The sequence below is a fragment of the Schistocerca nitens genome, chromosome 8 (assembly GCF_023898315.1).
Source record: "Schistocerca nitens isolate TAMUIC-IGC-003100 chromosome 8, iqSchNite1.1, whole genome shotgun sequence".
NCBI lineage: Eukaryota > Metazoa > Arthropoda > Insecta > Orthoptera > Acrididae > Schistocerca > Schistocerca nitens.
Genome location: NC_064621.1, coordinates 275,331,303 through 275,358,559, shown reverse-complemented (window position 1 = coordinate 275,358,559; position 27,257 = coordinate 275,331,303). Strand labels below are relative to the sequence as shown.

The following is a 27,257-nucleotide window of genomic DNA, read 5'->3' as shown; positions in this document are numbered from 1 at the left end:
TTTGGCGAGGATCGTTGCAGATATTTTTTGCCGTCCTTCAAGTGTTACCATTTAAATAATTTATTTTATGTTTAGAGACTCCTTTCAATTTGTTCTACCTTATATTGTGAATTTCTGTGACTTAAGATTTTCGAGTCCGTAAGTCCTTTAAGATTACTGTTTTACTAAAATTCTGACGATCTTTGCTAGCTAATTATGCTGGGTTTAACTTCTTTACGGCTTTCACAAAGTTCCTTGATCATTACAAGCAACTAGTTGTCCCGTTTACATTGTTGATTACTATTTGACTCTTTATTAACCCGTTTTAAGGTCAGTGGTTTCTTTTACTGGTGTGATTATCACATTGTAGATCACCTGTACTGCCAATGTTTCTGGCTGTATGTATTTTGTTAATCACTTGAACTTAAAACAACATCAGACGAACTGCACTGGTACTCATGTTAAACTGTTACATGTAATCTAACAAGCGCCTTTCTGGATGTCGTTGTACGGCCAGCGGCTGCGCGAAGTTAGACGGAAAGTGTGTGGGATGGCCCATCCAGCACTTGTGGCCAGTGCCGACTTCTTGGTGGCTTCTGTGAAGGACCTGGTTGGTTCTTTATTATGTTTGTTTTATTACGCATCTGTGGCAGTTATTTGTCTTAAGTGTTTAATTAAATCAACACATACCTAGTCTCAGTGAATAAATATTTTCAGCCCTTATGTGAATGATGCGTACATCAATAGACATTACCTGTCCGAGGCAACTGCCACTCTTGCTTCTTTAAGAATTTGTACTCGTTTTGGGTTGTCCGAATGTCCTGGCATAGAATCGCTAGGTCGTTGCAAAAGCTAAGCCGTCTGCCTGTTTCTTCGTTATTTGACTGGTTCGTCAATATTAACTCTATCAAAATTCTGAAGTACACGGGAGAGAATCGGAACAATTTCTCACGTAAAATATTTAGACGAAACCATTCAAGAGACTGAGCACAAAAACACCGCTTACGGAACTCGCTGCTACAAAATAGGAGGATATCCCAGACACTATATAAAGTCCTCAAACCGGAGTGTCTTTACACCTTTGTGTGGTTGAAAGATTCATATCAAACGGAAAGTGACACACTGAAGAAATCCAAACGACAGAACGAAACGTAACCGAGAAAATTTAGGTCTAAATTTTGCCGAAGGACGAGGATACGGAATAAGAGCAATTAAAAAAATGGAAAAGTGTGCCAACATTTATAAGGACATGAAAAAGCTAAAGCTACAATTCTACGGGCATACTGAAAGAATGGGACCAACTGAAGCAACTAGGCAGGTTATACAAATCTATGAAACTCACAATAAGTCTAAAATTGAAGCAATGTAATGGACCGAGACAGTGAAAGAATACCTGAAGAAAGCAGGAACAACCACTCGATACGAAGAAAGAAAAATAGCAGAAAACTCAAGACTACGGAGTCAGCATCATAGAAAAGCCAAGGCGAGACCAACAGCTTGGTCTGACGAGCGAGATAGTGTCCTTAGTGGGAGAATGAAAGTAATGTGGGCTCAAATAAAAGTTACATGAATGGTACACACACGTTTATAAATAGGTCTTGAGGAAAGGATATGCGTTACTGAATAAAAAATACTGGCTTCTATTTGAACAAGACTTACTGCTGTTCATATTTTTGGAGCGAACAAAGTATCAAGAAAGGTGATCATGCTGGTTGATGTCCTGGTAGCTGAAGAGCATTTCGTTAATGCATTTTCATTTTGCTATTGGACAAAACATTTGTTGGGGTGGTCAAGATTAACGGGACAGACTGCACAGGTGTAGCAAACCGCCCTAACTGTCGCCAGCCTGGAGTATGGTTCCGTGTCTGCTGACCACCGTGCCTCGCAATCTAGGTATCCATGCGTTGAACTATACCAGTGGTTCACAACCTTTTCGAGACCGAGACCACCACCACCACCACCACCACCACCACCACCACCACCACCACGTGCAGTCATGTATTATCTAGTACAGATCCCCCCCCCTCCACCAACACCAAAATTTGCGCCAAACTAAACATTATAAAAGGAAAAGAATTTTCTTCGAACACTTACTTTTAGAATGACTCAGGATAAACGATATTTAGTTTCTGTAGGTGTTTTACTAAACCACTGGGTCACCGATATAATTTATGCTGCTTATTTCTAATAAACGATTTTTACACAATAATGAAGCACCTCGAGTGCTACCTACAACTCCTCCGGAGAGAAGAAAGCTAACTACCCACATTTGGGGTACAGACTAGTTACCAAATACGCTTCCTCCGCACCACTCCCATTCTCTATAGACATTTGTTTCACCCACACCCCGATCTGAAATCAATCAAGATATTGTGTGTATGTTCGTACTGTACTTCAATGTTTGTTAAGTCGAATGCTGGACTCGGTACTTCTGAAATGGCAGAAAATGGAAGACTGCGAGCTGCCATCGTTTTGTGTCTGACCACGCTAAGTGAGGAATGAACCAGTTTCTGGTCTATTGCTGGAACTTCCTATGACTCATTTGCATGAGATATTTAAGCGTATGTGATATATTCAAGTTAAAATGAACAGTCAAGATCGCAATAATATTTATCTACCGGTTTCGTCATATGCAAAAGCCATCTTCAGAGTTTGTAGTCCTTTATGTCTGGTGCTGGCGGCTCCTCGTTTGTATTGTGGTATCACGAGACAACCTAGGAACCGCCAGCACCAGCCATAGGGGACTACAAGCTCTGAAGATGGCTTTTTGCATATGACGAAACCGGTAGATAAATGTTATTGAGATCTTGACTGTTCATTTTAACTTAAATATAGCATCAGGTCGCTGTTCTCTAAAGACTATGTTGTTTAAATTTATGATATGTAAAACAAGTATCTCAATTTCACTGCCATAGTTAGTTTCGTTGATTGATTGATTGATTGATTGATTGATTGATTGATTGATTGATTGATTGATTTGAGGGAGGGGACCCAAAAGCGAGATCATGGGTCTCATCGGATTAAGGACGCATGGGGAAGGAAGTCGGCCGTACCCTTTCAAAGGAACTATCCCGGCATTTGCCTGAAGCGATCTGGGGAATCACGGAAAACCTAAGTAAGGATTGCCGGACGCGGGTTTGAACCGTCGTTGTTCCGAATGCGAGTCCAGTGTGCTAACCAAAGCGCCAACTCGCTCGGTATTATACCATGCATCAGTGTTAATATTTAAAAAAAATACAATTATGGGGAATTTATGTAATTAGTATTACAGGATGCATTTTTAGCCCTGGGAAACGTGTTAGTTGAACGCACGATACCTGGCAAAGACAGGCTGTACTTTCACAGTACACCATTTTAACGTTTTCAGGTACATAGGCAATCTTTGACGTACCTTTTTTGTGAATGTACACTTTCCCGGTATATAGTACTGACGAGAAGCTTTCGAGTTTCCAGCCGGATAGCAATGTTGAAATACCGCGACGTTTGGACCAGTGCCACGATTATCTTCTGTCCAACGCGCTGATCGCTCGATTGCAAGACAAGCTCTCCGCCCCCCCCTCCCCCCCCCCCCCCCATGGATCTGACCATCTGAATGACAACAGTATGTCAGGAAGACCAGTCAGCTTAAGTGATTTTTTGCCGATTAGCTACAGCGACGTGGGAAACTGACAGCCTCTTTCGCGATGCCAAATCCGAAAAACAACTTATGAGTAGGAACTACGTTATTTGAGAAATGGCCAACATGACAACAAACAGAGTTAAATCCATAACCTGTTACGTGTAACATGTGCAGATTCTGAAAAAAAAAAAAAAAAAAAAAAAAAAAAAAGAGTTAAGTCAAGTGGAGAAATCGAACGGAAGATGTGTTATGACACTGTAAGCTGACTTGAAAACCCGAAGATTTTCATCGTTTTTTCTGAAGTAAGAAATCCTTCAAATGGAGCAGTTCTAACAACCACGAATTATTCACAACAGAAACTATGATTTCGCGTCCTGTCCACGACGTCGACGTTAGAGACAGAAGAAATCTCGGATTGGGTATGGATGGGGAAGGAAATCGGCCCCACCCTTTCAAAGGAACCCTCTTCGATTAAATTAAGCAAGTTAGAAAAATCACGGAAAATTCAAAGCTGAACGAGAATTTGAACCGCTGTCCTCCTGAACGCTATTTCAGTGTCTTACCGAACTGACAGTTCCGGAACTCATCTACCACACCACACCACACCACACAAAAATTAAAAATTCATGAATGCTAAATGTCCCTTCATGCCCAAGCTCTGTCTTATAGCGTCGATAGCTGGGCTTCCCACTACAGTACTTCGTAACTGTATGATCGCAACAGTCCGAGCCGCCACTGACTGAATAGCGTGATGGTGAGACGAGAAGGCACACCTTACCCCGCCTCTTCCGCATCAAGCCCCATTTGTATTCGCTGAGCGATGGCGTGCCATGAAAAGTCCTGAGCTGCGTCGATCGTTGTGTACAGTCTCCGCCACAATTTTGCAAAAATAGCGGCGGCGTCTCTCGTAACGTTTGCGCTTAATGCGCCCTTGGCGGTCACGCGTAAATTTGAAAAATTACGACTGAGCAGCAAGCAAGCAAGCAAGCAAGCAAACGGTAGCTGCCCGTGTAGCCGTTGCCATGGCCCGCTTCTGTGGCGTCACTGCTATACGGGCTGCATGTGTAAAGAGCCCCTACATTATTTAACCTTTAATTAATGCGGCCTCAGTGTTTCAAGCCTTTCATTCATTCGGATAGCTACTAAACAGGTCGTTTTTAGTGCGCCGGGCTGCGGTATTTAAATGTTTGTGGTCTGCTGACAGCACGTTTCAGCGAGCAATGCAGTGCCTGGTGGCTCTGTATCGCACGAACCTCATTCTGAACCGCCCCGAAACTGGGGGGCGCCGTTATTTAAACATCACTGACACAGAGTTGAAAATTTTCATGAATATGACAACGACACGAAATAACCTAAGGACGGTGGCTAATTATTACGAATTTTGCACCTTTTACGCTAATGCTCAACGGAAGTCTGGTTCTAGCCCAGCTTTTTTAATTGGATTACGATATTACTTTAAGCTATTCTGTGGCATGTGAACTGTTATGATACTTGTACGCAGAAGTATACAGAAGTATTTGAGCTCTCCACAAAGATATGTTTGCGCGTAACTTTAAATATGCAGTACGACATATACACTTATTTTCATGTAGTCAAAGTTATGGTTAAGTTCAATAGCTATCAAGGGTCCCAGGGCAGCCAAGGTTAATGTCCTCATGGCATAATACTGCTTCCAAAAGGCTACGTCCGTAGCGCAGGGCATGTTTCGAGTAGCAGTTCGCCCGTACGTTAACATACCCGGCCACTTGTATGCAACAAGAAAGGTGGTTCGTCCGACCACGCGACACGTTTCCATTCATCCACGGTCCGTGCACAATACAAGCATAGTCGATTACGTCCTTGGGTCAGCATGTGAACACGCAGGGGTCATCAGCAATGAAGCCCCATGCTCAAAAATGACTGCTAAATGGTGTCCTCCAAAACACTTGTGTCGTCACCAGCACAGTACTTAGACTTCAGATCTGAAACACATCGCCGTCTATCCTGCTTTACAGAGACGGTAAGCCTCCAACCTCCAGGCTGTGGGATCGTAGCACAAGAGCCGAATTTATCACGAAAGGCAACGATCCGGTTACAAGTTCCAGTCAAGCATATGGCGTCAGTTTTACATGCAACAATACACAGGTGCCAAACAGTGTTGTCTCATAGTTTGTGCTAAATTGATCAACGTTTATCTCCAAGCATGTTTGAAAGCTTTCCTTTACATAATCGAAACGTTTCTTTCGCTGGCGTTTCAGTAGCGGTCTGGCGGGTAGAGCGCTTGACTCCAGCCGTGGAGGTCCCGAGTTCAAACACGGGTAGAAGCAAGGATTTTTCCCGTTCTAGTCACTGTAACACGGTCCCAGGCATTCTTAGGCTGCTAGGTTGCTATCAAATTGATTATGCTAACCGTTACCGTGGGTAAACGGCGGTCGGGGCGGTAGTCTCGCCACCCTCCTGCTCCTAGTGCCGCTGCGAACTAAACGTATACTCTACCTGCCATCAGACCAGAAGCATGTTCACAAGTTGTGCGCCACACACTGTGCGAATTTAATATCATACAGTAAAACTAACTTCAATTGTTCGAATTTAGAAGACCCTTTCTACTAACTTTGCCCTTCAACGCACACAACGTCACTGAAAGATAATTGGAGAAATGATTAGTTGTTCAGCATTCTGATGTAACTGCGACTGTCATGCATGCACATGCTCTGCCAACAGTTTTCTGTTGTTCGTATAGACGAATGTTGAGGTTTAGTATATCCACAGAGATCAAACCAAGCATTATTTGTGAACTAGGCAGGATGTTTAAATTATAAGTAAATTCGAACGCGTCTTTTCCGTTCGAAGGAGGTTATTTTTCTACATAAATAACAAATTTTATTCATTCTCTCCCTCTACCTCCCTCCCCACTTCTTTGGCACTTGGAATATAGAAGATCTAGGTAGTGATTTTTTGCAATTCCTGCTTATTTCTCAGTTTTTAATTAATTTCGCGAATCTAGATATCAACATATATTCCACAGCACTCGTTCCTTTCGACATAGGTTTATAAGCACAAAGGAGAACTGTTTTGTGCTGGTTACATCGTATCGAGATTTTTACATTACATCGTTAGATGCCAACGCTCTTTACGTACAGTAGTATTGTTCGGTGTTTGGAAGCCATTAATGTCTTATGACATGTTTCATGGCCTCACACAGTCATGTACACTTCAAAACGACCACATCTTAAACCGGCCGATGGTAGCAGAAATAACTTTTCTCCGTGAACACACACTTCTGGAGAAAGTAATTCGAGGAACTCTCTATTACCTGTGGAATCAAACTCTGCACAGTGCAGCAGCAACTGAATTGGGTTGGAGATACATCAGATTAAAGTATGACTTCCGATGTACACATTTCGAGAAAGGTGTAACAGGACGGCGCAAGAGATAGAAAGGTGAGAAGCGTTAAGGTAACCGACTAAGTTTGCGATATGTAACAATACAATGTACGGCAAAATATCTTCAAACTGCTATTTTACGGAGATTCAATGGAATGAGCAGCAACGATTCACTGATTGAGGGAGGTTATGGGACTAAACGCCGAGGTCGTCGGTCTCGGGTTCCAAAACTAACTTTCGTAAGACACATGGTCCACTAAAAGTGGGTGAATACAATCAGAGATGTCGAACTATAATGTGAGGAAGCTAAAAACATACACAGTAAAAAGTATAAAAGGATAGGCCAAATCTAAAAACTGGAAAACAGAGGGATAGAAGACCGCTCTTTGCTCTGGGGTGTGGTCATGGATACCAGACCTAGAAAACACGAAGAGAGGCTCCAGCTGCAACCATCCTGCCCATTAATAAAGCAGAACGTTATAACTGAAAATAAAAGCCACTTTCACGCAGGAAATGAGGACCAGTTCAACCATCCGTGAATCATCTGTTAACATTGAAGACAAGTAATCCAGTGGTTACACTTAACACGAGGAGACAAAATAAGGACACATACCACCAATACATGGGATTCAATCAGCATGGCTCCCCAGCCACATTGTGGGAGTGGATCGTTACACAAGAGAAAACAATGGGTGAGCCTAGTACGACCGATGTGTACGCAGTGTAAGACAGTGGACTCCTTCCGAGAGGGGCGGAAGGAGATCGCCAAACTGCAGTAGTTTCCTTGATGGTGCAGAGTTCATTACTACTAGCAGTCGCGCACCAAATGTCATTCCACTTTTGGGCGAAGACAGGTCTGGTGTGTATCCGTGTATCTATACCTGGAACAATGAAAGCGAATGGGGGGGTCAGTATCTGCCTCTCTAGCCGAACAGACAGCCACTTCATTCCCTTCGATGCCCACGACTTGCGACCCACAGAAAGACAATGGAATAGGTGGCACAGCCAAGAGCAGAAACAAGGTCATGGATAGCAGTCACCGAAGGGCGACGTGAGTAGTGTGGTGTCACCGCTAGACACCACACTTGCAAGGTGGTAACTTAAATCGGCCGCGGTCCTGTAGTACATGTCGGACCCGCGTGTCGCCACTGTGTAATCGCAATCCTAGCGCCACCACATGGCAGGTCACAAGACACGGACATGACCTCGCCCCAGTTGTACGGACGACATAGCTTGCGACCAGACCTACCAAGTCTTCCTCTCATTTGCCGAGAGACTGATAGAATAGCCTTCAGCTTATTCCATAGCTACTACCTAGCAAGGCGCCATTTGTATCAGTGCTTATAGCTTACTACTATTCAAGAGATGTATTCCAACAAGAGAATAAAGTTAAGTATATTATTCCAGCTACGTACTGTTCTTCTTATTCATTAATAAGTCTCATGTTCCAGTACTTCACGCCCGTCTGCGTTAGTTTAGCGTGCACTTTCAGCCACTTCGATCTACAAGGTGTTGGCCCCGCTGCCGACACATCACATGGCGACGAGAGAAAGTGTTTTTTCTGCTTTGGACTGATTTGTTCTTTTTCCCTTTTTGTGCTCTGATTTGCTTGTGTCATGGCTTCGCCACAATCTCCAGATGTACTGTCCGAATTTTTTCGCTTGCAGAATCAGCAGACGCAGGCGTTATTGGAAGCCCTTGGACAACTCGTCCAGGGTCAACGTGCGCTGCAAACCGATGCGGCAGCCGCCGCTTCATCGCTACCGCAGCCACACAACGCTGTCGCACCGCCATTTAGGCCCTTTGAGGCCACGTGCGAAACCTGGACTGAGTGGGCCAGCCAGTTCCAGTTTCATCTCGCGGCATACAGAATTCAAGGTAAAGAGCGGCAGCCGTTTTTGCTTTCTTGTGTCGGTGTGTCTACCTACCGTGTGATAGTGAAATTGTTTCCCCGACGCGACGTAGCAACTCTGACCTACGAGGAAATTTTGTCTGCTTTAGATGCCTATTTCAAAGAAACAGTCAATGTAGTTGCAAAACGGTATACGTTCTTTCGTACAAAACGTACGGCCGGTCAGACTAATAGGGAGTGGGTTGCAACTTTGCAAGGCCTTACTAGAGACTGCGCGTTTGCCTGTGAATGTGGCCTCCCATATTCCGATACAATGGTGCGTGATGCAATAGCACAGAACGTTTCTGATGTTCGCATACGGGAACAGATTTTGAAACTCGTAAATCCCTCCCTTCAACAAGTGATAGACATATTGGATAGGCAAGACACACTTGACTTTGCTCAGGACTCATTTGAAACTTCGCCAGCAGTGTGTCACATTAATCGGCCCGCCGGGCCCGTTGCACGGGACGCTAAGCTGCCCTCGCGCCCGTCGCAGCCTCGCTCGCAAACACGTGCGCCGCGTAAGCAAGCAACTGCAGTGAACTCATGCCCGCGGTGTGCAACTAGACATTCGCGTGAAAATTTCCCGTCACGCCAAGCTCTTTGCTTTTACTGTCAAAAGAAGGGACATGTTCAAAGTGTTTGCTAGAAAAAGCTTAGATCAGACAATCGCAATAATTCCAGGCCCTTTGCTTTGCGCCGGAATCGAACCCAGGACAATCAGGCTCGTGGACCTTCGCCCATGGACATTAATGTAGTTCATTCCCACCCGTCCAGTGACACTTTAGCTAACAGTGACTGTGTTCGTCCCACCCAAAGTGTGTGTCGACGTCGCAGGAAATCCCGTAAAGTCGCAAGTGCTTCTGTACCTGTATCAGTTCAAATTGCACGTGACAGTCGCTCTTGTCGTCAGCAGGACAATAAACTTTTTGTGGACTTAGACTTTGAAGGCAAAGTGATCCCATTCCAGCTCGATACCGGAGCTGCAGTTTCATTGATTAATCACGACACGTACAAACAACTGGGCCAACCGCCATTGCGTGCCGCAAATGTTAAGTTACATGGTTACTCGGGACAGCAGATCCCTGTGTTAGGACAGTGCAGCCTTCTTGCAACATACAAGGGACAAACAAAACTTGTATCATTTTACGTTCTTCGTTCTTCTAGTGCAGTGAACTTGTTTGGCTTAGATTTGTTTCAATTGTTTAATTGTCTATAGTAAATCAGGTCCTATCAGTGAATCAGACTGTGCCTTCCGCCAGTGTTTCTAGTCTTTGTGAAGAATTTGCAGACATTTTTGCACCGGGCCTTGGTTGCGCTAAGAACTATGCTGCACATTTGGAATTGAAAGACAACGCGCAACCGAAATTTTTCAGAGCGCGCAATGTTCCCCACGCATTGCGTGATGAGGTCGCAAGAACATTGCACGATTTAGAATCTCAAGGTGTAATTGAACGTGTGCAGGCTTCTCTCTGGGCCTCACCCTTAGTAATTTTGCCAAAACCTTCCGGAAAACTGAGACTTGGTGTGGACTTCAAGGCAACAGTGAATCCACAACTTGTGACTGCCACTTTTCCTTTGCCCCGCCCGGAAGATCTTTTTGACAAACTGTGCCCGGGAAAATATTTTTCAAAATTGGACCTAGCAGATGCGTACTTGCAGATACCTGTGGACGAAGACTCCCAGCGCGTCTTGGTGGTAAACACGCATCTTGGCTTGTATCGCTTCAAAAGACTGCCATTCGGGTGTGCATCCGCCCCTGCATTGTTTCAGCAATATTTACAAACGGTTGGTTGTGGTCGATGCTTTCAGTAATTTTCCTTTTGTTGTCCGGATGTCTTCCACGACGTCTTCTGCCACAATCCAAGCCTTGTCTGCTATCTTTTGCATTGAGGGTCTTCCGCAGACTATTGTTTCCGACAATGGCCCACAACTCATGTCCGCAGAATTTCAGTCATTCTGCAAGGCCAATGGTATTCAACATCTGACATCCGCGCCGTTTTCGCCTCAGTCCAACGGTGCCGCAGAACGATTGGTCCGGACTTTCAAGTCACAGATGTTGAAATTGAAAGAATCGCATTCTCGGGAGGACGCTTTGTTACTCTCTTTGTCATCGTATCGCTCTCAGCCCCGCGATGGTCGCTCGCCGGCTGAATTGCTCCATGGTCGATCTCATCGCACCCTGATGTCTTTGCTGCATCCGCCACATCAGGTTCCTGTGCAGCGGCAGACTCCTGTTTTTGCTCCTGGCGACGTTGTCTATTATCGCAACTATCGCGGTTCACAGCGTTGGCTCGCAGGGCGCATTCTTCGCTGCCTCGGCCGCGCGATGTATTTGGTTTTGGGGGCCTCTGGTGAGGTGCGTCGGCATCTCAATCAGCTGCGCCTCTGTCGTCGCCTGGGTTCTGCCGCTCCCCGTCTGCTTTCAGCGACGGAGCCGTCAGGTCAGCGCCCTGGGGACCCATCTACTGGCTCGCCTCATCCCCAGGTGTTACCGACGCTGCCTTCCATTTTGCCCCATGGCGTCGCGCCGCCGCCGCAGCCGCCGCCGGCGCCGCCCGCAGTGGACGCTTCGCTGCAGCCGCCACGCGCCTCCCTGGGTCGCGCGCCGCCGCTCGCTTCCCGTGACCAGCTGTCCTCCGCCATGGACCTCTTGCCCGCTCCGGACCAGATGTCGTCTTCGCCCGTCGGCTTCCCCGACGCAATGGAGGTCGACTCTTCGGCCCCTCGTGTATCATTACGTGCGCCTACACCTCATGTTGACGTGCACCCTGGACTAGGTTTGCAGGCGTTTCCTAGCTCCCCTCGGACCGAATGGCCGGGTGCGGGTGGCACGGCCTCGCCTGTTGTTAGGCTCCACACCTCATCGCATACGTCAACATGGGGTCCTCCCCACGGCGGGCGGAAGCCTTATCTCACGACCGTTCGCCGATTTGCGGGGGAGGAATGTGGTGTCACCGCTAGACACCACACTTGCAAGGTGGTAACTTAAATCGGCCGCGGTCCTGTAGTACATGTCGGACCCGCGTGTCGCCACTGTGTAATCGCAATCCTAGCGCCACCACATGGCAGGTCACAAGACACGGACATGACCTCGCCCCAGTTGTACGGACGACATAGCTTGCGACCAGACCTACCAAGTCTTCCTCTCATTTGCCGAGAGACTGATAGAATAGCCTTCAGCTTATTCCATAGCTACTACCTAGCAAGGCGCCATTTGTATCAGTGCTTATAGCTTACTACTATTCAAGAGATGTATTCCAACAAGAGAATAAAGTTAAGTATATTATTCCAGCTACGTACTGTTCTTCTTATTCATTAATAAGTCTCATGTTCCAGTACTTCACGCCCGTCTGCGTTAGTTTAGCGTGCACTTTCAGCCACTTCGATCTACAAGGTGTTGGCCCCGCTGCCGACACATCAAGTAGCATTGGTCTATTGCCTGCAAGCTGCTCGTTGAGTCTGTACATACTGAAACACTGCGGATGGAGGCCTGAGAAACAAAATGGAGGGCTCTGTCAATGGCTAGCAGCTCCACTGTGAAAACACTACATGATCCCCGCAGTAAATGGTGTTTCGTGCCAGTTGGAGACGTAGAAGTGTATCCCAGTATCCCACCTTATTCATCATTTTAGAACCATCGGAGTAGAAGGTGGTAGCACGGTGGAACTCTTCAGAGACTGAAAGTGCAAGACGCCGGAATATCGTGGGGTGGGGGGACAGAGATCTGACGACCCTGGAACAGGTCGGTCCTATTCTGTGGTCTAGGACATTTGCCACACCGGACATTTGCCACACTTGCCCCTTCGCCAGGTAGCTTGAGTAGCGATCCCTCAGGTAAGGGACGCCCTTCCTCGCACTACCTCTGTCCGCTTTCAAACCGCCGTCTCCACATCTTACTCGATACAACCAGTACGTAAGCGACCTCCTTCTTCGACATCTTGGCCAAATACAGAGCTTCTTTTCCGAAATCGAAACATTTGTAACTTCTGGGAAACGAAAGCAATACCGACGATTATGTCAGTATAAATATAGATTCCTCTGTCTGTACGGTACTTCCTTTCAAGCTTACTGATTGCGATAGAAACAGTCCATCGGCATAGGAGGAACAAGAAAGGAACGATGAAACGAGAATGCAAATGTACGCTAATCATTTCTTTTTTTATCACTGCATTTATGCCTACTATAAATACTACAACTGCATACCCAAAAGACAATAGGGAAAGAATAAATGGGTTTGCGAATGTTTGAAAAGAAGAACGACATACTCCATATTAATTTACTCTCTACAAACATTAGTTCAAAAATGGCTCTGAGTACTATGGGACTTAACATCTAAGGTCATCAGTCCCCTAGAACTTAGAACTACTTAAACCTAACTAACCTAAGGACAGCACACAACACCCAGTCTTCACGAGGCAGAGAAAATCCCTGACCCCGCCGGGAATCGAACCCGGGAACCCGGGCGTGGGAAGCGAGAACGCTACCGCACGACCACGAGTTGCGGACACAAACATTAGTTAATAAAGTGTAGCGGGACAATGTTCAAAACAACTGAAAACACGTTCACTAAATAGAGATACGAACATCTATGACTGACATGTCATCTACAGTCGACTTACAATTTTAAAATGTTAGAAATAAGGAAATGAAGTAATACAGAATGCTACGGCTGTAACGTACGTCGTTGTTCTACGTTGTTTAGCTCTGGTATTTACAGGGTCACAGAGAAAGCATCTTAGATTCTGGAGGGAAAAGCCGCAATTTTAATTATTTGTGCTACAACAGAAACAAGGAGGACAACTTAAGGAAAAATAATGTAAGCTCACAATCGACTTTGAAGCAGATAGTTCCTGTGACTTAGTATGGGCAGAGGTTATTCTCGACAACCGGAATAAATTAATAACTGGCCCCTTTTACCGACCCCCTGTCTCAGATGAAACAGTTGCTGAACAGTTCAAAGAAAAGAAAACTTGAGTCTCATCACAAATAGGTACCCTACTCATACAATTATAGTTGGCACTTACTTCAATCTACCTTCCGCATGTTGACAAAAATACATTTTCATACCCTATTGTAAATAGAAAACAACTTCCGTAATTGTTCTAAATGCTTTTTTAAAAATTATTTTTAAGAATTATTTGACGAGGCCATTCAAATTGTAAATGGTTACGAAAACACACTTGACCTCTTAGCCACAAATAATCCTGAGCATCACGACGGATACAGGGATTAGTGAACACGCAGTCGTAGAGAGGCTCACTTCCGTAACAAAGAAATTCACCACAACTAAACGCGAAATATATCTATTTATAAAAGCAGCTAAAAATTCAGGAGACGTCCTTCTAAGAGATAGTCTCCAATCCTTCCAAATTATGGAAATGGAGACCAGATGTGGCTTAAGTTCAAAGAAATAGTATCAACAGCACTCAAGATATTCATACCAAATAAATTAATAAGAGACGGAACTGATCCCCCATGGTACACAAAACACGACAGAAAGCTGTTGCAGGAGCACCGCAAAAGGCACGTATAATTTAGACGAACGCAAAATCTCCAAGATTGGTGAAGTTTTACTGAGGCTCGAAGTTTGGTGCGGATTTCAATGCGACATGCATTTAATAGCTTCCACAACGAAACTCGCTCTAGAAATGTGGCGGAAAATCCAAAGAGATACTGGTCCCATGTTAAGTAAACCAGCGGAAAGGCTCAGTAAGTACCTCTACTGCGCGACAGCGACGGTAATGTTACTGATGACAGTGCCACTGAAGTGGAGTTAGTAAATGCATTTTCCGAAATTCCTCCACCAAAGAAGACGAAGTAAATATTCCAGAATTCGAAATGAGAACAGCTGCAAACATAATTTAGAAGTAGATATCCCTGGTGTTGCAAAGCAACTGAAATTACACTGTCAGTGACGGAGGAAATGATCAACTATCTTTTCTAAAAGTCTCTAATGTATAAGAAAAGTAGGTCTAATACATTTGTTTCTGATGTTCTTTAGTAACAATTAATTTTCAGTAGTAAGCTCCTTCCTTTTACTGACCTGTTTAAAGATAATCAACAATTTAGTAAGAAATTTTAATTTTTAGAGGACTCTATCTAAATGTACTTAAGTAGATTTACATCTACTATAAATGTTTGCAGATAAACGTAAATAAAAAATATTTGAGGTGCAAAACGTGTCTACCTTAGCATCAGATCAGTTTTGGGATGTCAATTTTAGGTGCCATTCAAAGGTTCAGTTCCCATTTTCTTTTACGAAAACGTATACTATCAGTTTAACAAACCATGATTTTTTTTGGGTGATAGTTGCGATTATGAAGCTTCAGAAAATTATTTTAGAACTCACAATTATTTAATAGTATGGCCATAATATTGGAAGGCAGAAAAAAGTTATCTTAACGTGACAACAATAGGCATACTTTTGTGAGGCTTGAAACACTTTAATTTTTACATTACAGTCCGATTCGCACCACACTTTGCACAGGCTTTGGACCGTGAAAATGATAAATGATTATCTACCATTCTGGCGTGTGTAAAATCAGCTTAAACACGCTGAACTAATGTACACTCTGGTTACAATTACAACTTAATATTAGCTCCGATAATGCTGCTTCAATGTTTTAATAATTTTAAGTCAGTAACCTGCGAAGACTCTGTGGTCTTCATAGTTTTTTATACATTATTTTTAACGTCTTTTAGTCCAGTTTCTGAATATGGGCAATGGATTTCAAGCAAGGCCTAATGTTGCCAGTCTCTTCATAATTCTTTATAATTCTCTCTATCCTGTCGTCCAGCTTCAAGTACTTCTTCTTCCTCTTCTTACCTTCAAGATTCATTACCAATTTCATGTACATGCAGTTTGTGGGCTCTGCTTCTTTTTTCAAGCACTCCACCAAATAGTTGATTTTAGGGTGAGGGTTTCCAATAATACTATTTATTTTGTTATGCCACCCTTCAACAGCATTCGTCGTTCGGTGCCTTTTCCGTAACAGTTGAAAGGTCTCTGTTGGATTCCTTTCATGTTTAATTTCTTAAATCTGTTGTCATTTACGGCATAAATTCCTCTTCTAAATTTACTGTGGCGTTTCTGACTGTCTGGGAGGAGACTGAGTAGTGGAACGTGTTACTTTTACACATAAACAAGAACGATCTGTCACACTACTACACTTTAAAACACAGTTTATACGTAATTCATGTCACACAGTCTCATACGGAACCTACATCCGCTTTCTTTTATATACTGTATATGATAAGATACTGTCATCCCCCTTCCCTTCTGTGTGAGAGGATGAATGAGCAAATGTATTTCTAGTTGCATGCTTGAGGGTAGCAGACAAGGCTGTCTGCTAGAGAACAGTAGGACCAACGTCGGAACAGGTAGCTACGCTTTGTAAAAGCAAAGAGGTTTCTATCCTTAGTATGGTCCTGTCCGTCCGTTGTCATGTTGGGATAGGAAGCTGCCCCTCTGGCCACTTCCGTTTGTATCTGTGAGCCACCCTCAGGAAGCACGCTCGGTAGTAGCGCAGGTCAGTTGGTCCGTGGCGAGCGTCTGAAGTGGTAAGATCTCCGGCTAAGCGCGTGTCTGCTAAGTCCGTAGGACAATGGATTTGTTAAGTTCAGCCTAACTGAAAATTTAAACACCTTTATTTCGGGTTTAGCTCTAAAATATCTAAGGTTATCTTAAATTGCAGCGCAGTGTAATTCTCGTGTGAAGTTCAGATTATTTTCCGGTAGTTGCTTTGTCACTACTTTGTGAGTAAGGTGGAACCACGTGTTGATCAGTAACTCTAAGATCAATCTTAAATGTGAATGCTTGTGTGATTATAACGTCTCGTCTCGACAATATTTTTCAATATAGCAACTTTTCGTCATGTTCAACCCACGTGGGGTGTACTTTGCGAGACCAGTACCACGTGCTTATATAACTGCTTGACCCGTCAGGTTAACAGTAAGACGTTAATAACCAGTTCGAAGTTTTTCTTTTGTAAATTGCTTTTCGATCTAATTTATTTTAATTATCAAAATTATTGTGGAGTTATACGCTTTGTGTAAACCAAGTTGACCACGTGAAGCATGTGGTGTAATCATCACAGAGAGTTAGTATGAATGTAGTATACCAGTGTGTGGTAATTACATGACGGACAGGATTGTGCTACGAACGTAATTTCTTTGGGTGAAAATTTGAATCTGTTGGTAGTGGTTAACTTTCTCTTGCATACGTTTCAACATTCTTTGTATGTTGTTTGATGAATGCAGTGTTGTATGCAGTCTCCCAATCTTGGCTCCATATTTGATGTGTTCCGTAAGATTGCAATCTCACATTTTCACAATCCTAAATAAGGCACCAGTTTAGTTAGGAATAAAGTTTAATATGCTGAAATTTCAATGATCAATCTTAAAAATAAATTTCCAAATATAAACTGATTTCTTTCTTTTTATTTAAATTCTCTTTATATATATATATATATATATATATATATATATATATTTTACCGGTTGTTGTATGACTATTAAAAGATTATAATTAATGTTAAGTCTGGTTGGGAATTTGGTAAACCTAGACTAGGTACCCAGTCGTGAAACAGTTGCTTAGTAATGCAAGATTAACTTCCCCAGACAGCTCACAGCGTTTAACCCGCTTTTATTGGCTAGCAGTACCGCTTTCATAGCAAATTAAAGTAACAACATTACACAGTCCCACATTTCTATTGCGATATCCTCATTCTCTAGCCAGTTATCCACAAAATAGTCAAAAAATTGAGAGAACCTTCCATTATCAGGAGCTTCTGCATGAATATCAATCCATCCATTGCTTACGTCGTCCGGTTTTACAACTGCCAGCGGTGCACACATGCTGACGTGAAGTCTTAAATCCTCGTTCTAGCGGTACTCCTCAGTTAGACCGAGAACTCGAGTTCTTCTCCATAAACTCTTCTTCATATGGAAATAGAATCCATTTATTTCAGTTGTGGGAAAAACTTGACGAATGGCCGATATCGCAGCTGCCTCAAAGTCCATCTCTACTTGTTTAGGACACCACTCAGAGACTACCTGTTTTATCAGACGAAATAGACGAACATATGTGTCTTTCTTCTTATTAGGGAGTGCAAATACAGTAGGAAGAATGATTGTTTCTTTAATCAGGCCTCGTAAGTCTACGTGTATGGTGTAGATCTGTGCAAACTGCTTGCTGCATCTCTTAAATGTTCCATCCATAAAAAAATGGGAACATAATTTTAAACTTTCCTCTCCTTTGCTTCCCCTAAAAATCATTATTCTCACCTCTAATCTATCGTCTTCCAGAAGAAAACTACTGCCATCTCCCATTTTTAATAGATCTTCATGAAGATCAATTTCATATGAGTTTATAGGCTCTTGTTGGTTCCCCCACTCTTGACTCCATCGAAGACGCATGGTTCTCTTCATAGATTCTGAATTAGGCATCACTACATTATAAAGTTTATGACTTCGTCACAGATTTCACATTTCATCCGCGTATATCTCCGATAACTGAAGTTTCTTCTCGAGACCTTCTCTTCGCTGTTTCCACTTGCTGCATCGTCAGGTGGTCCACAGAGATGTTCTAATACGCTCAACACTCTCCGTTCCTCGAAAGCAGCTTTCCCTTGCAATGATCCGCTTTTCGGCGTAAGCACATCCATGTAACAACACCTTCTTTATATTCCCTCTGTTTAAGATACGCGTAACCTTTCTAATGAGCAGGAGGCCTGCCCTTGATCGTTTAATAACTTCCATACTGATGGTAACGTTAGGAACTTCGAAAGCAAACTGGGCGGGCGGGTGAGGGTAGACAAGGGACCGAACCCTTCGGGGCAAATGTCCGGCGGGGCAAATGTCCGGCGGGGCAAATGTCCGGCGGGGCAAATGTCCGGCGGGGCAAATGTCCGGCGGGGCAAATGTCCGGCGGGGCAAATGTCCGGCGGGGCAAATGTCCGGCGGGGCAAATGTCCGGCGGGGCAAATGTCCGGCGGGGCAAATGTCCGGCGGGGCAAATGTCCGGCGGGGCAAATGTCCGGCGGGGCAAATGTCCGGCGGGGCAAATGTCCGGCGGGGCAAATGTCCGGCGGGGCAAATGTCCGGCGGGGCAAATGTCCGGCGGGGCAAATGTCCGGCGGGGCAAATGTCCGGCGGGGCAAATGTCCGGCGGGGCAAATGTCCGGCGGGGCAAATGTCCGGCGGGGCAAATGTCCGGCGGGGCAAATGTCCGGCGGGGCAAATGTCCGGCGGGGCAAATGTCCGGCGGGGCAAATGTCCGGCGGGGCAAATGTCCGGCGGGGCAAATGTCCGGCGGGGCAAATGTCCGGCGGGGCAAATGTCCGGCGGGGCAAATGTCCGGCGGGGCAAATGTCCGGCGGGGCAAATGTCCGGCGGGGCAAATGTCCGGCGGGGCAAATGTCCGGCGGGGCAAATGTCCGGCGGGGCAAATGTCCGGCGGGGCAAATGTCCGGCGGGGCAAATGTCCGGCGGGGCAAATGTCCGGCGGGGCAAATGTCCGGCGGGGCAAATGTCCGGCGGGGCAAATGTCCGGCGGGGCAAATGTCCGGCGGGGCAAATGTCCGGCGGGGCAAATGTCCGGCGGGGCAAATGTCCGGCGGGGCAAATGTCCGGCGGGGCAAATGTCCGGCGGGGCAAATGTCCGGCGGGGCAAATGTCCGGCGGGGCAAATGTCCGGCGGGGCAAATGTCCGGCGGGGCAAATGTCCGGCGGGGCAAATGTCCGGCGGGGCAAATGTCCGGCGGGGCAAATGTCCGGCGGGGCAAATGTCCGGCGGGGCAAATGTCCGGCGGGGCAAATGTCCGGCGGGGCAAATGTCCGGCGGGGCAAATGTCCGGCGGGGCAAATGTCCGGCGGGGCAAATGTCCGGCGGGGCAAATGTCCGGCGCGGCAAATGTCCGGCGCGGCAAATGTCCGGCGCGGCAAATGTCCGGCGCGGCAAATGTCCGGCGGGGCAAATGTCCGGCGGGGCAAATGTCCGGCGGGGCAAATGTCCGGCGGGGCAAATGTCCGGCGGGGCAAATGTCCGGCGGGGCAAATGTCCGGCGGGGCAAATGTCCGGCGCGGCAAATGTCCGGCGCGGCAAATGTCCGGCGGGGCAAATGTCCGGCGGGGCAAATGTCCGGCGGGGCAAATGTCCGGCGCGGCAAATGTCCGGCGCGGCAAATGTCCGGCGCGGCAAATGTCCGGCGCGGCAAATGTCCGGCGCGGCAAATGTCCGGCGCGGCAAATGTCCGGCGCGGCAAATGTCCGGCGCGGCAAATGTCCGGCGCGGCAAATGTCCGGCGCGGCAAATGTCCGGCGCGGCAAATGTCCGGCGCGGCAAATGTCCGGCGCGGCAAATGTCCGGCGCGGCAAATGTCCGGCGCGGCAAATGTCCGGCGCGGCAAATGTCCGGCGCGGCAAATGTCCGGCGCGGCAAATGTCCGGCGCGGCAAATGTCCGGCGCGGCAAATGTCCGGCGCGGCAAATGTCCGGCGCGGCAAATGTCCGGCGCGGCAAATGTCCGGCGCGGCAAATGTCCGGCGCGGCAAATGTCCGGCGCGGCAAATGTCCGGCGCGGCAAATGTCCGGCGCGGCAAATGTCCGGCGCGGCAAATGTCCGGCGCGGCAAATGTCCGGCGCGGCAAATGTCCGGCGCGGCAAATGTCCGGCGCGGCAAATGTCCGGCGCGGCAAATGTCCGGCGCGGCAAATGTCCGGCGCGGCAAATGTCCGGCGCGGCAAATGTCCGGCGCGGCAAATGTCCGGCGCGGCAAATGTCCGGCGCGGCAAATGTCCGGCGCGGCAAATGTCCGGCGCGGCAAATGTCCGGCGCGGCAAATGTCCGGCGCGGCAAATGTCCGGCGCGGCAAATGTCCGGCGCGGCAAATGTCCGGCGCGGCAAATGTCCGGCGCGGCAAATGTCCGGCGCGGCAAATGTCCGGCGCGGCAAATGTCCGGCGCGGCAAATGTCCGGCGCGGCAAATGTCCGGCGCGGCAAATGTCCGGCGCGGCAAATGTCCGGCGCGGCAAATGTCCGGCGCGGCAAATGTCCGGCGCGGCAAATGTCCGGCGCGGCAAATGTCCGGCGCGGCAAATGTCCGGCGCGGCAAATGTCCGGCGCGGCAAATGTCCGGCGCGGCAAATGTCCGGCGCGGCAAATGTCCGGCGCGGCAAATGTCCGGCGCGGCAAATGTCCGGCGCGGCAAATGTCCGGCGCGGCAAATGTCCGGCGCGGCAAATGTCCGGCGCGGCAAATGTCCGGCGCGGCAAATGTCCGGCGCGGCAAATGTCCGGCGCGGCAAATGTCCGGCGCGGCAAATGTCCGGCGCGGCAAATGTCCGGCGCGGCAAATGTCCGGCGCGGCAAATGTCCGGCGCGGCAAATGTCCGGCGCGGCAAATGTCCGGCGCGGCAAATGTCCGGCGCGGCAAATGTCCGGCGCGGCAAATGTCCGGCGCGGCAAATGTCCGGCGCGGCAAATGTCCGCCCCAGTTGTACAGCCGACGTTCATAGCAGTGGTTCACTGACAAATTACGCTCTCATTTGCCGAGACGATAGTTAGCATAGCCTTCAGCTACGTCATTTGCTACGACCTAGCAAGGCGCCGTATTCAATTGATAATTATATTGAAGCATTTACAGTCAAGAGCGATGTACTCCAAATATGGGTTAAAGTTAAGTATTCCAAGAACTACGTTCTTTTCTTTATAGGATAATTACTTTACCTTGTTCCAGACCTCACGCCAGTCTGCGTGTAATTAAACGCGTGCATTTCGGCCTCCTCTAGCAACACGGTGTTGGCTCTTCTGCCAACACTACAGATACTGGCGCAAAGTGCGTTGCAGGGTGTTCCGTGCAGACTGATGGATCTGTACACAGAGCACCATGTACAGTAAGATCATGAACAGTTGACTGTCGCTGGTCGCCCAGATGTCTGAGCTTGGGCCGAACCTGCGATGAAGAGGCAAATATTCCCAGATTGGAAATATAGCGCTCCCAGCATTGCTTTCTACCCTGCTTAAGAAGGTAGAGAGCCTTAGCATGGAGACGCTTAAATGTGGTAAGTTTGGTCTGTGAATAATGTTTAAATCGGCAGTCGGCAACCATAGATAGCGGCTGCTACGTCTTTGGTCCACCACAGTACCGGTCGACGACGAGTGTGACCTCTGGATAGGAGGATAGCAGTGGCAGCGGCATGGAGAGTAGTGGCAGAGACGTCTTGCATGACAGCATCAATGCAATCAGAGGGAGGTGTAGAAGTGCACAGCAGACGTATATAAAAGGCCAACTGGTTCTGTGGAATGCCCATCGTGCTGCCTGTCTGCCTCGCGGCGGCAGGGAAACAAAATCACCAGAAAGTGGTAACTAGCCGGCCGATGTGGCCGAGCGGTTCTGGGCGCTACAGCCTGGAACCGCCCGACCGCTACAGGCGCAGGTTCGAATCCTGCCTCGGGCATGGATGTGTGTGATGTCCTTAGGTTAGTTACAACTGCTTAAACCTAAGTTCTAGGGGACTTATGACCTCAGAAGTTAAGTCCCATAGTGCTCAGAGCCATTTGAACCAAAGTGGTAACTGTCACGAAGATGGGGTGACCAATAAATGGAAGCTATGAGGATGGGAGAGGAGACCATATGATCAGCAGCAGAAAAGGTGCAATGTGCTTCACTGAAATGGGTAGGGGAGCTATCATTGATGAGAGACAAATCAAAGTCTGTAATAAGATGGTCCATTGGAAGACCCCTACCCATCAAAGTGGCACTCCCCCCCCCCCCCCCCCCCACAGAGGGTGGTACGCATTTAAGTCTCCGAGAAGCACGTACAGGAGTGGGAAGTGCTGTGTTGAGGTAGGCAGATCAACATAAAGAAGTGGCCCACTTGGAGGGGAGGAGGACATTGCAAATGGTGACTGCTGGGGTCATCCACATTCTTACTGCTATTGCTTCCACGTTGGACCAAACCTTCGATGAAGCTCCATACATCCCCAGGGTGAAGACACTGCGATGCCAGCATTCGTTTTTACACTGCTTAAAAAGGTAGACTGCTTTTGCACTCCCCTTCCAGACGCCATCCTGGGGCTGGAGTGATTCCGACAGAAGGCCCGATAACCATGAAATAGAGAGGTCATCACAGAACAGCATTTCTTTAAGAGCAGGAGAGAACACAGAGTAAGAGGAAATAAGTTGTTATATTTCCGGTAGGTGACTATAATATCCATTGCAAAGCACTGGATTATTGTGTGTCGAGAGTCCAGGTTCGATAGAAAGAAGCCAAGAGAAGGTCATATCACTGGGTCAGTGATCGTCACCAAGGAGGATAGGGTGACACCCAAAAGTAAGAAGTCAGACTCCGCTTTCGAAGGGAGGGATGGCACATTTGGGGCCACGATGGGTGACTTCTTCTTCTTCTTCTTCTTCTTCTTCTTCTTCTTCTTCTTCTTCTTCTTCTTCTTAAGTATGAGAGGGCAGGGCAAAGAGGAAGAGGCGGCTTTCACGAGATCCGGAATTGAAAGAGTGGGCGACCTTGGGGCACAGGGACTGTGCGTCCTGTGCCTAAGTTTAGGAAGCAGGCCCCAGGCCTCAGAGATGCCCAGGGGAGAGGTCACATAGTTGAAGCCCTATCACCAGCGGGCGCCGAGGAAGGGGAGGCACTTCTTCAGCCAGGGACGGGGAGTGGCACCTGTAGGGGAGATTTTGGGAACTACAGGGGATGGGGAGATGTGAGGCAGACAGGGCCTGTGTAAGGAAGAGGTAGGTGGCGGGGGGGGGGGGGGGAGGGGAATAGATGTAACAGACGCAAAAGTAGAAGAAATCGACACTGGGTGGAATTTCACATTTTGGCTAGGCTCTGTGTGAGACAGACGAACTACGTACTTCCACTCTCGGATCTCCTTTTCTTTGTTGTAAGCTGGGCTATTTGATGAGTGTGGAGAGTGGCAGTCATGACAGTTTACACACACAGTTGTTAAAATACAGGGTCTTCCTTCATGGACAGTGTAGCCACAGTCAGCACAAAGAGGGAAAACAGATGCCCAAAAATGCATGAAGCAGAAGCTGGTTTGATCAACAGCGAGCTGGACTTCATCTTATTGAAAGAATCAAGTTCACCGAACTTGACCTCTACATTTTCCCCAAAAAACAACAGCTTTGCGGCAGTGAATGTGCCCCCATTCGTCCTCGTACAGACCAGGTAGCAGGGAAAGTGTTTCATCCCATGGTGAAGTGGGGGGCGGGGGGAGGAAGAAATGAGGATCAAAAGGTCATATCAAGCAGCATTCAATGATCCGTTACCACTCAAAGAGATGGCCTTTTGAGGACAGCCAGATTTTTGGAGCTTTGTAGGCTTCACGTGCCAAGTATCTACCTTGGTACCACACACTCCTATCAGGGGTTCTCCCCATGACAACCACTCTTTGGCATACATGGGGAGGGAACAGATCAAGTATTAGTAGTGTGATCCCTGAGTTGGCAGGGGGCTCAGCCAGATGGGTACGAACCAGCCCCACCACACAGATTGGGTACACATACTGGTGACCTAGTGGGGTGCAGATGGGCTACAGTGGGGAAAGAAGAGGAGAAGTAAGGGAGGGGGGGGGGGGAGGAACCCACGCCGTAGACGCCCAAATAGCTCACACTAAAGACGAAAAATAAGTCTATGTCAAACCCCAAGAGGAAATCAAAAACTCCACAAAGGATGAAAGAACAGACAAGAGGAACGGAACTGCAAGGAATACAGAGAACCACATGGATAAGCAGGTCGATATAAACAACAACAACAACAACGAGAGAGAGAGAGAGAGAGAGAGAGAGCACAAGTGGGAAAGGAGAGGGCAGTGGGAAAGGAGAGGGCAGTGGGAAAGGAGAGGGCAGTGGGAAAGGAGAGGGCAGTGGGAAAGGAGAGGGCAGTGGGAAAGGAGAGGGCAGTGGGAAAGGAGAGGGCAGTGGGAAAGGAGAGGGCAGTGGGAAAGGAGAGGGCAGTGGGAAAGGAGAGGGCAGTGGGAAAGGAGAGGGCAGTGGGAAAGGAGAGGGCAGTGGGAAAGGAGAGGGCAGTGGGAAAGGAGAGGGCAGTGGGAAAGGAGAGGGCAGTGGGAAAGGAGAGGGCAGTGGGAAAGGAGAGGGCAGTGGGAAAGGAGAGGGCAGCGGGAAAGGAGAGGGCAGCGGGAAAGGAGAGGGCAGCGGGAAAGGAGAGGGCAGTGGGAGGGAGGGGCACAGTGAAGGAAATGCAACCCGAGAAGGAAGAGTGGGCTGCAGTAAATCTGTATCCTCTGTGTGCCAGGCACGAACTCACTGAAGAACCGCGACCCCCTGGGATGGGAGCAGCAACGAAACCTTAGCGATTTTATTGTTCCATGAGACTTTTTCACCGTGCTATTATGCAAACCCATAATACATTTTCTCGCAAAATTAATTTTACGAGTGTGTTCTTTACGGATACAATGAGAGTGTGATCTATTAAGGCGTGAACACACTGAACTTGGGAAAACTTTCCTGACTGAATACGATGCAGTAATTGGGCATGCAACAGCCTTCTAATTTCGTGCTCAGCATGGAGTAATTAACCTGTTGAAAAAACAGTATGTCGCAAGAACGTATTTCTTTTCAGCCAATAGGTCTGAAGCATATTCTGCTACCAAGAGCCCATCCTATCAAACACATCGTATTCAATAACATGTCAACCGCCGCTCTGAAACTCACTGGGCAGAGAAGTTGGAAATATTGACGGCAGAACCCGTTTTATAAGGCAATATGCTTTCAAAATAGTTTAGATTAGAAAATACAGACGCAGGAAGTTTCATTTCTGAAGCTCTACAGACAATAATGTTTCGAAATTACACTATCACCAGCTCACCGCAGATTAAATTACGTTCCCTTTATGGTACTTTTTCTTTACGAACAGCCTCGGCTAGCCACAAGTTGTTACTCATACCTCAAAAACCAAGTTGACCGTTCACAATGCTGAAGGGCATGAGAGGCAGAGCGGAAAGAAAAACAAGCTGCCACTGGATGACAGCTACCGTGGCTGACAACCTTTCGCCTAGTGTTTGCTGTACATCTCCCATGCGTAATATTTTCAGCGGTAGTCTGAGCAGCTTGACTTGTGAAATACATTCATTGCAATTTCGTGTCGGTAGAAGCATATATTTAGATCTCTCATGGAATACAGTCTGACCTTGCAGCAATTAACAGTCATCAACTACTTCAAAAATGTTTTAAAGAAATACATTGAAAACACTCATGCCTGTCTGAATATTGCACGCCTCAAATTTGACTGCTTCCCTGAATCACGGGCTTCAGCCCCTCTGTGTGCAACCGAAATTAAATTACTTCAATTTATCTAAAGACGAACAGCCTTGAATGGGAAGTTCGGTGGTGAGTGTAAATGATATTGCCATGGAAAATTAACGGTTAGGGAAGAAGATGTTTTACAGGGTGTAAGGGGCTACCCAATCAGTGAGTAGAATCACTATTATTGATCTTCAGTCAAATCTAAGTTGTTATAAAAACTAAGGAAAAAGTAATATGAGAATGTCTGCACGTTGTTTACTCAAAACTAGTTTGAGCAGCGCATCGATACTCATCTTCGGAGGGCTAGTACTGGGAGGGTGTCATTGTCCAATGTTACACAATGATTGAGGTATCTATCTGGTGGAGTTAAACTTGTGTGGCGTGCGCATATGTACTGCGTGAGAAGGGCAGAGAGGTTTTAACCTGTCCGCTGCACTGGGAGGCGGAAAATATCTGGCGACCAGCAGCAGCAGTCTCTGCGCGAATGCGTCATTACGCTTATCACCGGCCATTAAACTTTTATGAAAATGGAGATTACAAATTAGCCCTGTACAGGGCATTTTCACCGGGCGCGAGATAAAGGACACAATTTTTTTGCGCGGTCTGCGCCCGCCAGCGGCCGTTATCCCGTCCGCATGTGGCACCTGGCTGTTGCAAGTAGCCGACTCGTGTGTTGACACTGAAGGACGCCACACTGCAGAGCCGTATACCTAGCCGCGGCACACAGTGCTATAGCGGCCGCCAGCACTACTTTTACTAACTACTCTTTAATCCCGCCCCTCTCTCTTCTGCTCGCCCTAGCCTCAATTCAGCGGCTGTCGCATGAGAGGAAAAATTTGGCATTAGTATTCCGTTAATGCCGCTCGCATTAAGGCGCCTCGTGGAATTGCGATTTATGCTGATGGTATCACCCTTAGGAGTGTTTTTTACCGTAACGTACAGAATACGATAAATCACTGGCTCCCGATAAAAGCGATGCGTGTGTCATGGATGAGTCACTAAATAATCATTTAATGAATTACAGAGCATTGTCAGTAACAATGATAACCATAGAAATGTGCTCATTATTATAGGTTTCTAACTTAGTTTTGATGTTCACTGAAAATGGTTTGAGCTC

At 47.1% G+C, this 27,257-nt stretch overlaps 1 protein-coding gene across 1 annotated transcript in view; it reads left to right on the top strand.

The window, feature by feature from the left end:
- Positions 1–25,145, top strand: part of LOC126199520 (uncharacterized) — a 33,509-nt gene extending 8,364 nt beyond the window's left edge. Inside the window, exon 2 of the mRNA XM_049936441.1 lies at positions 24,702–25,145. Within this exon, the coding sequence (XP_049792398.1) occupies positions 24,702–25,145 (444 nt within the window). The remainder of the gene's footprint in view (positions 1–24,701) is intronic.
- The last annotated feature ends 2,112 nt before the right edge of the window (positions 25,146–27,257 follow it).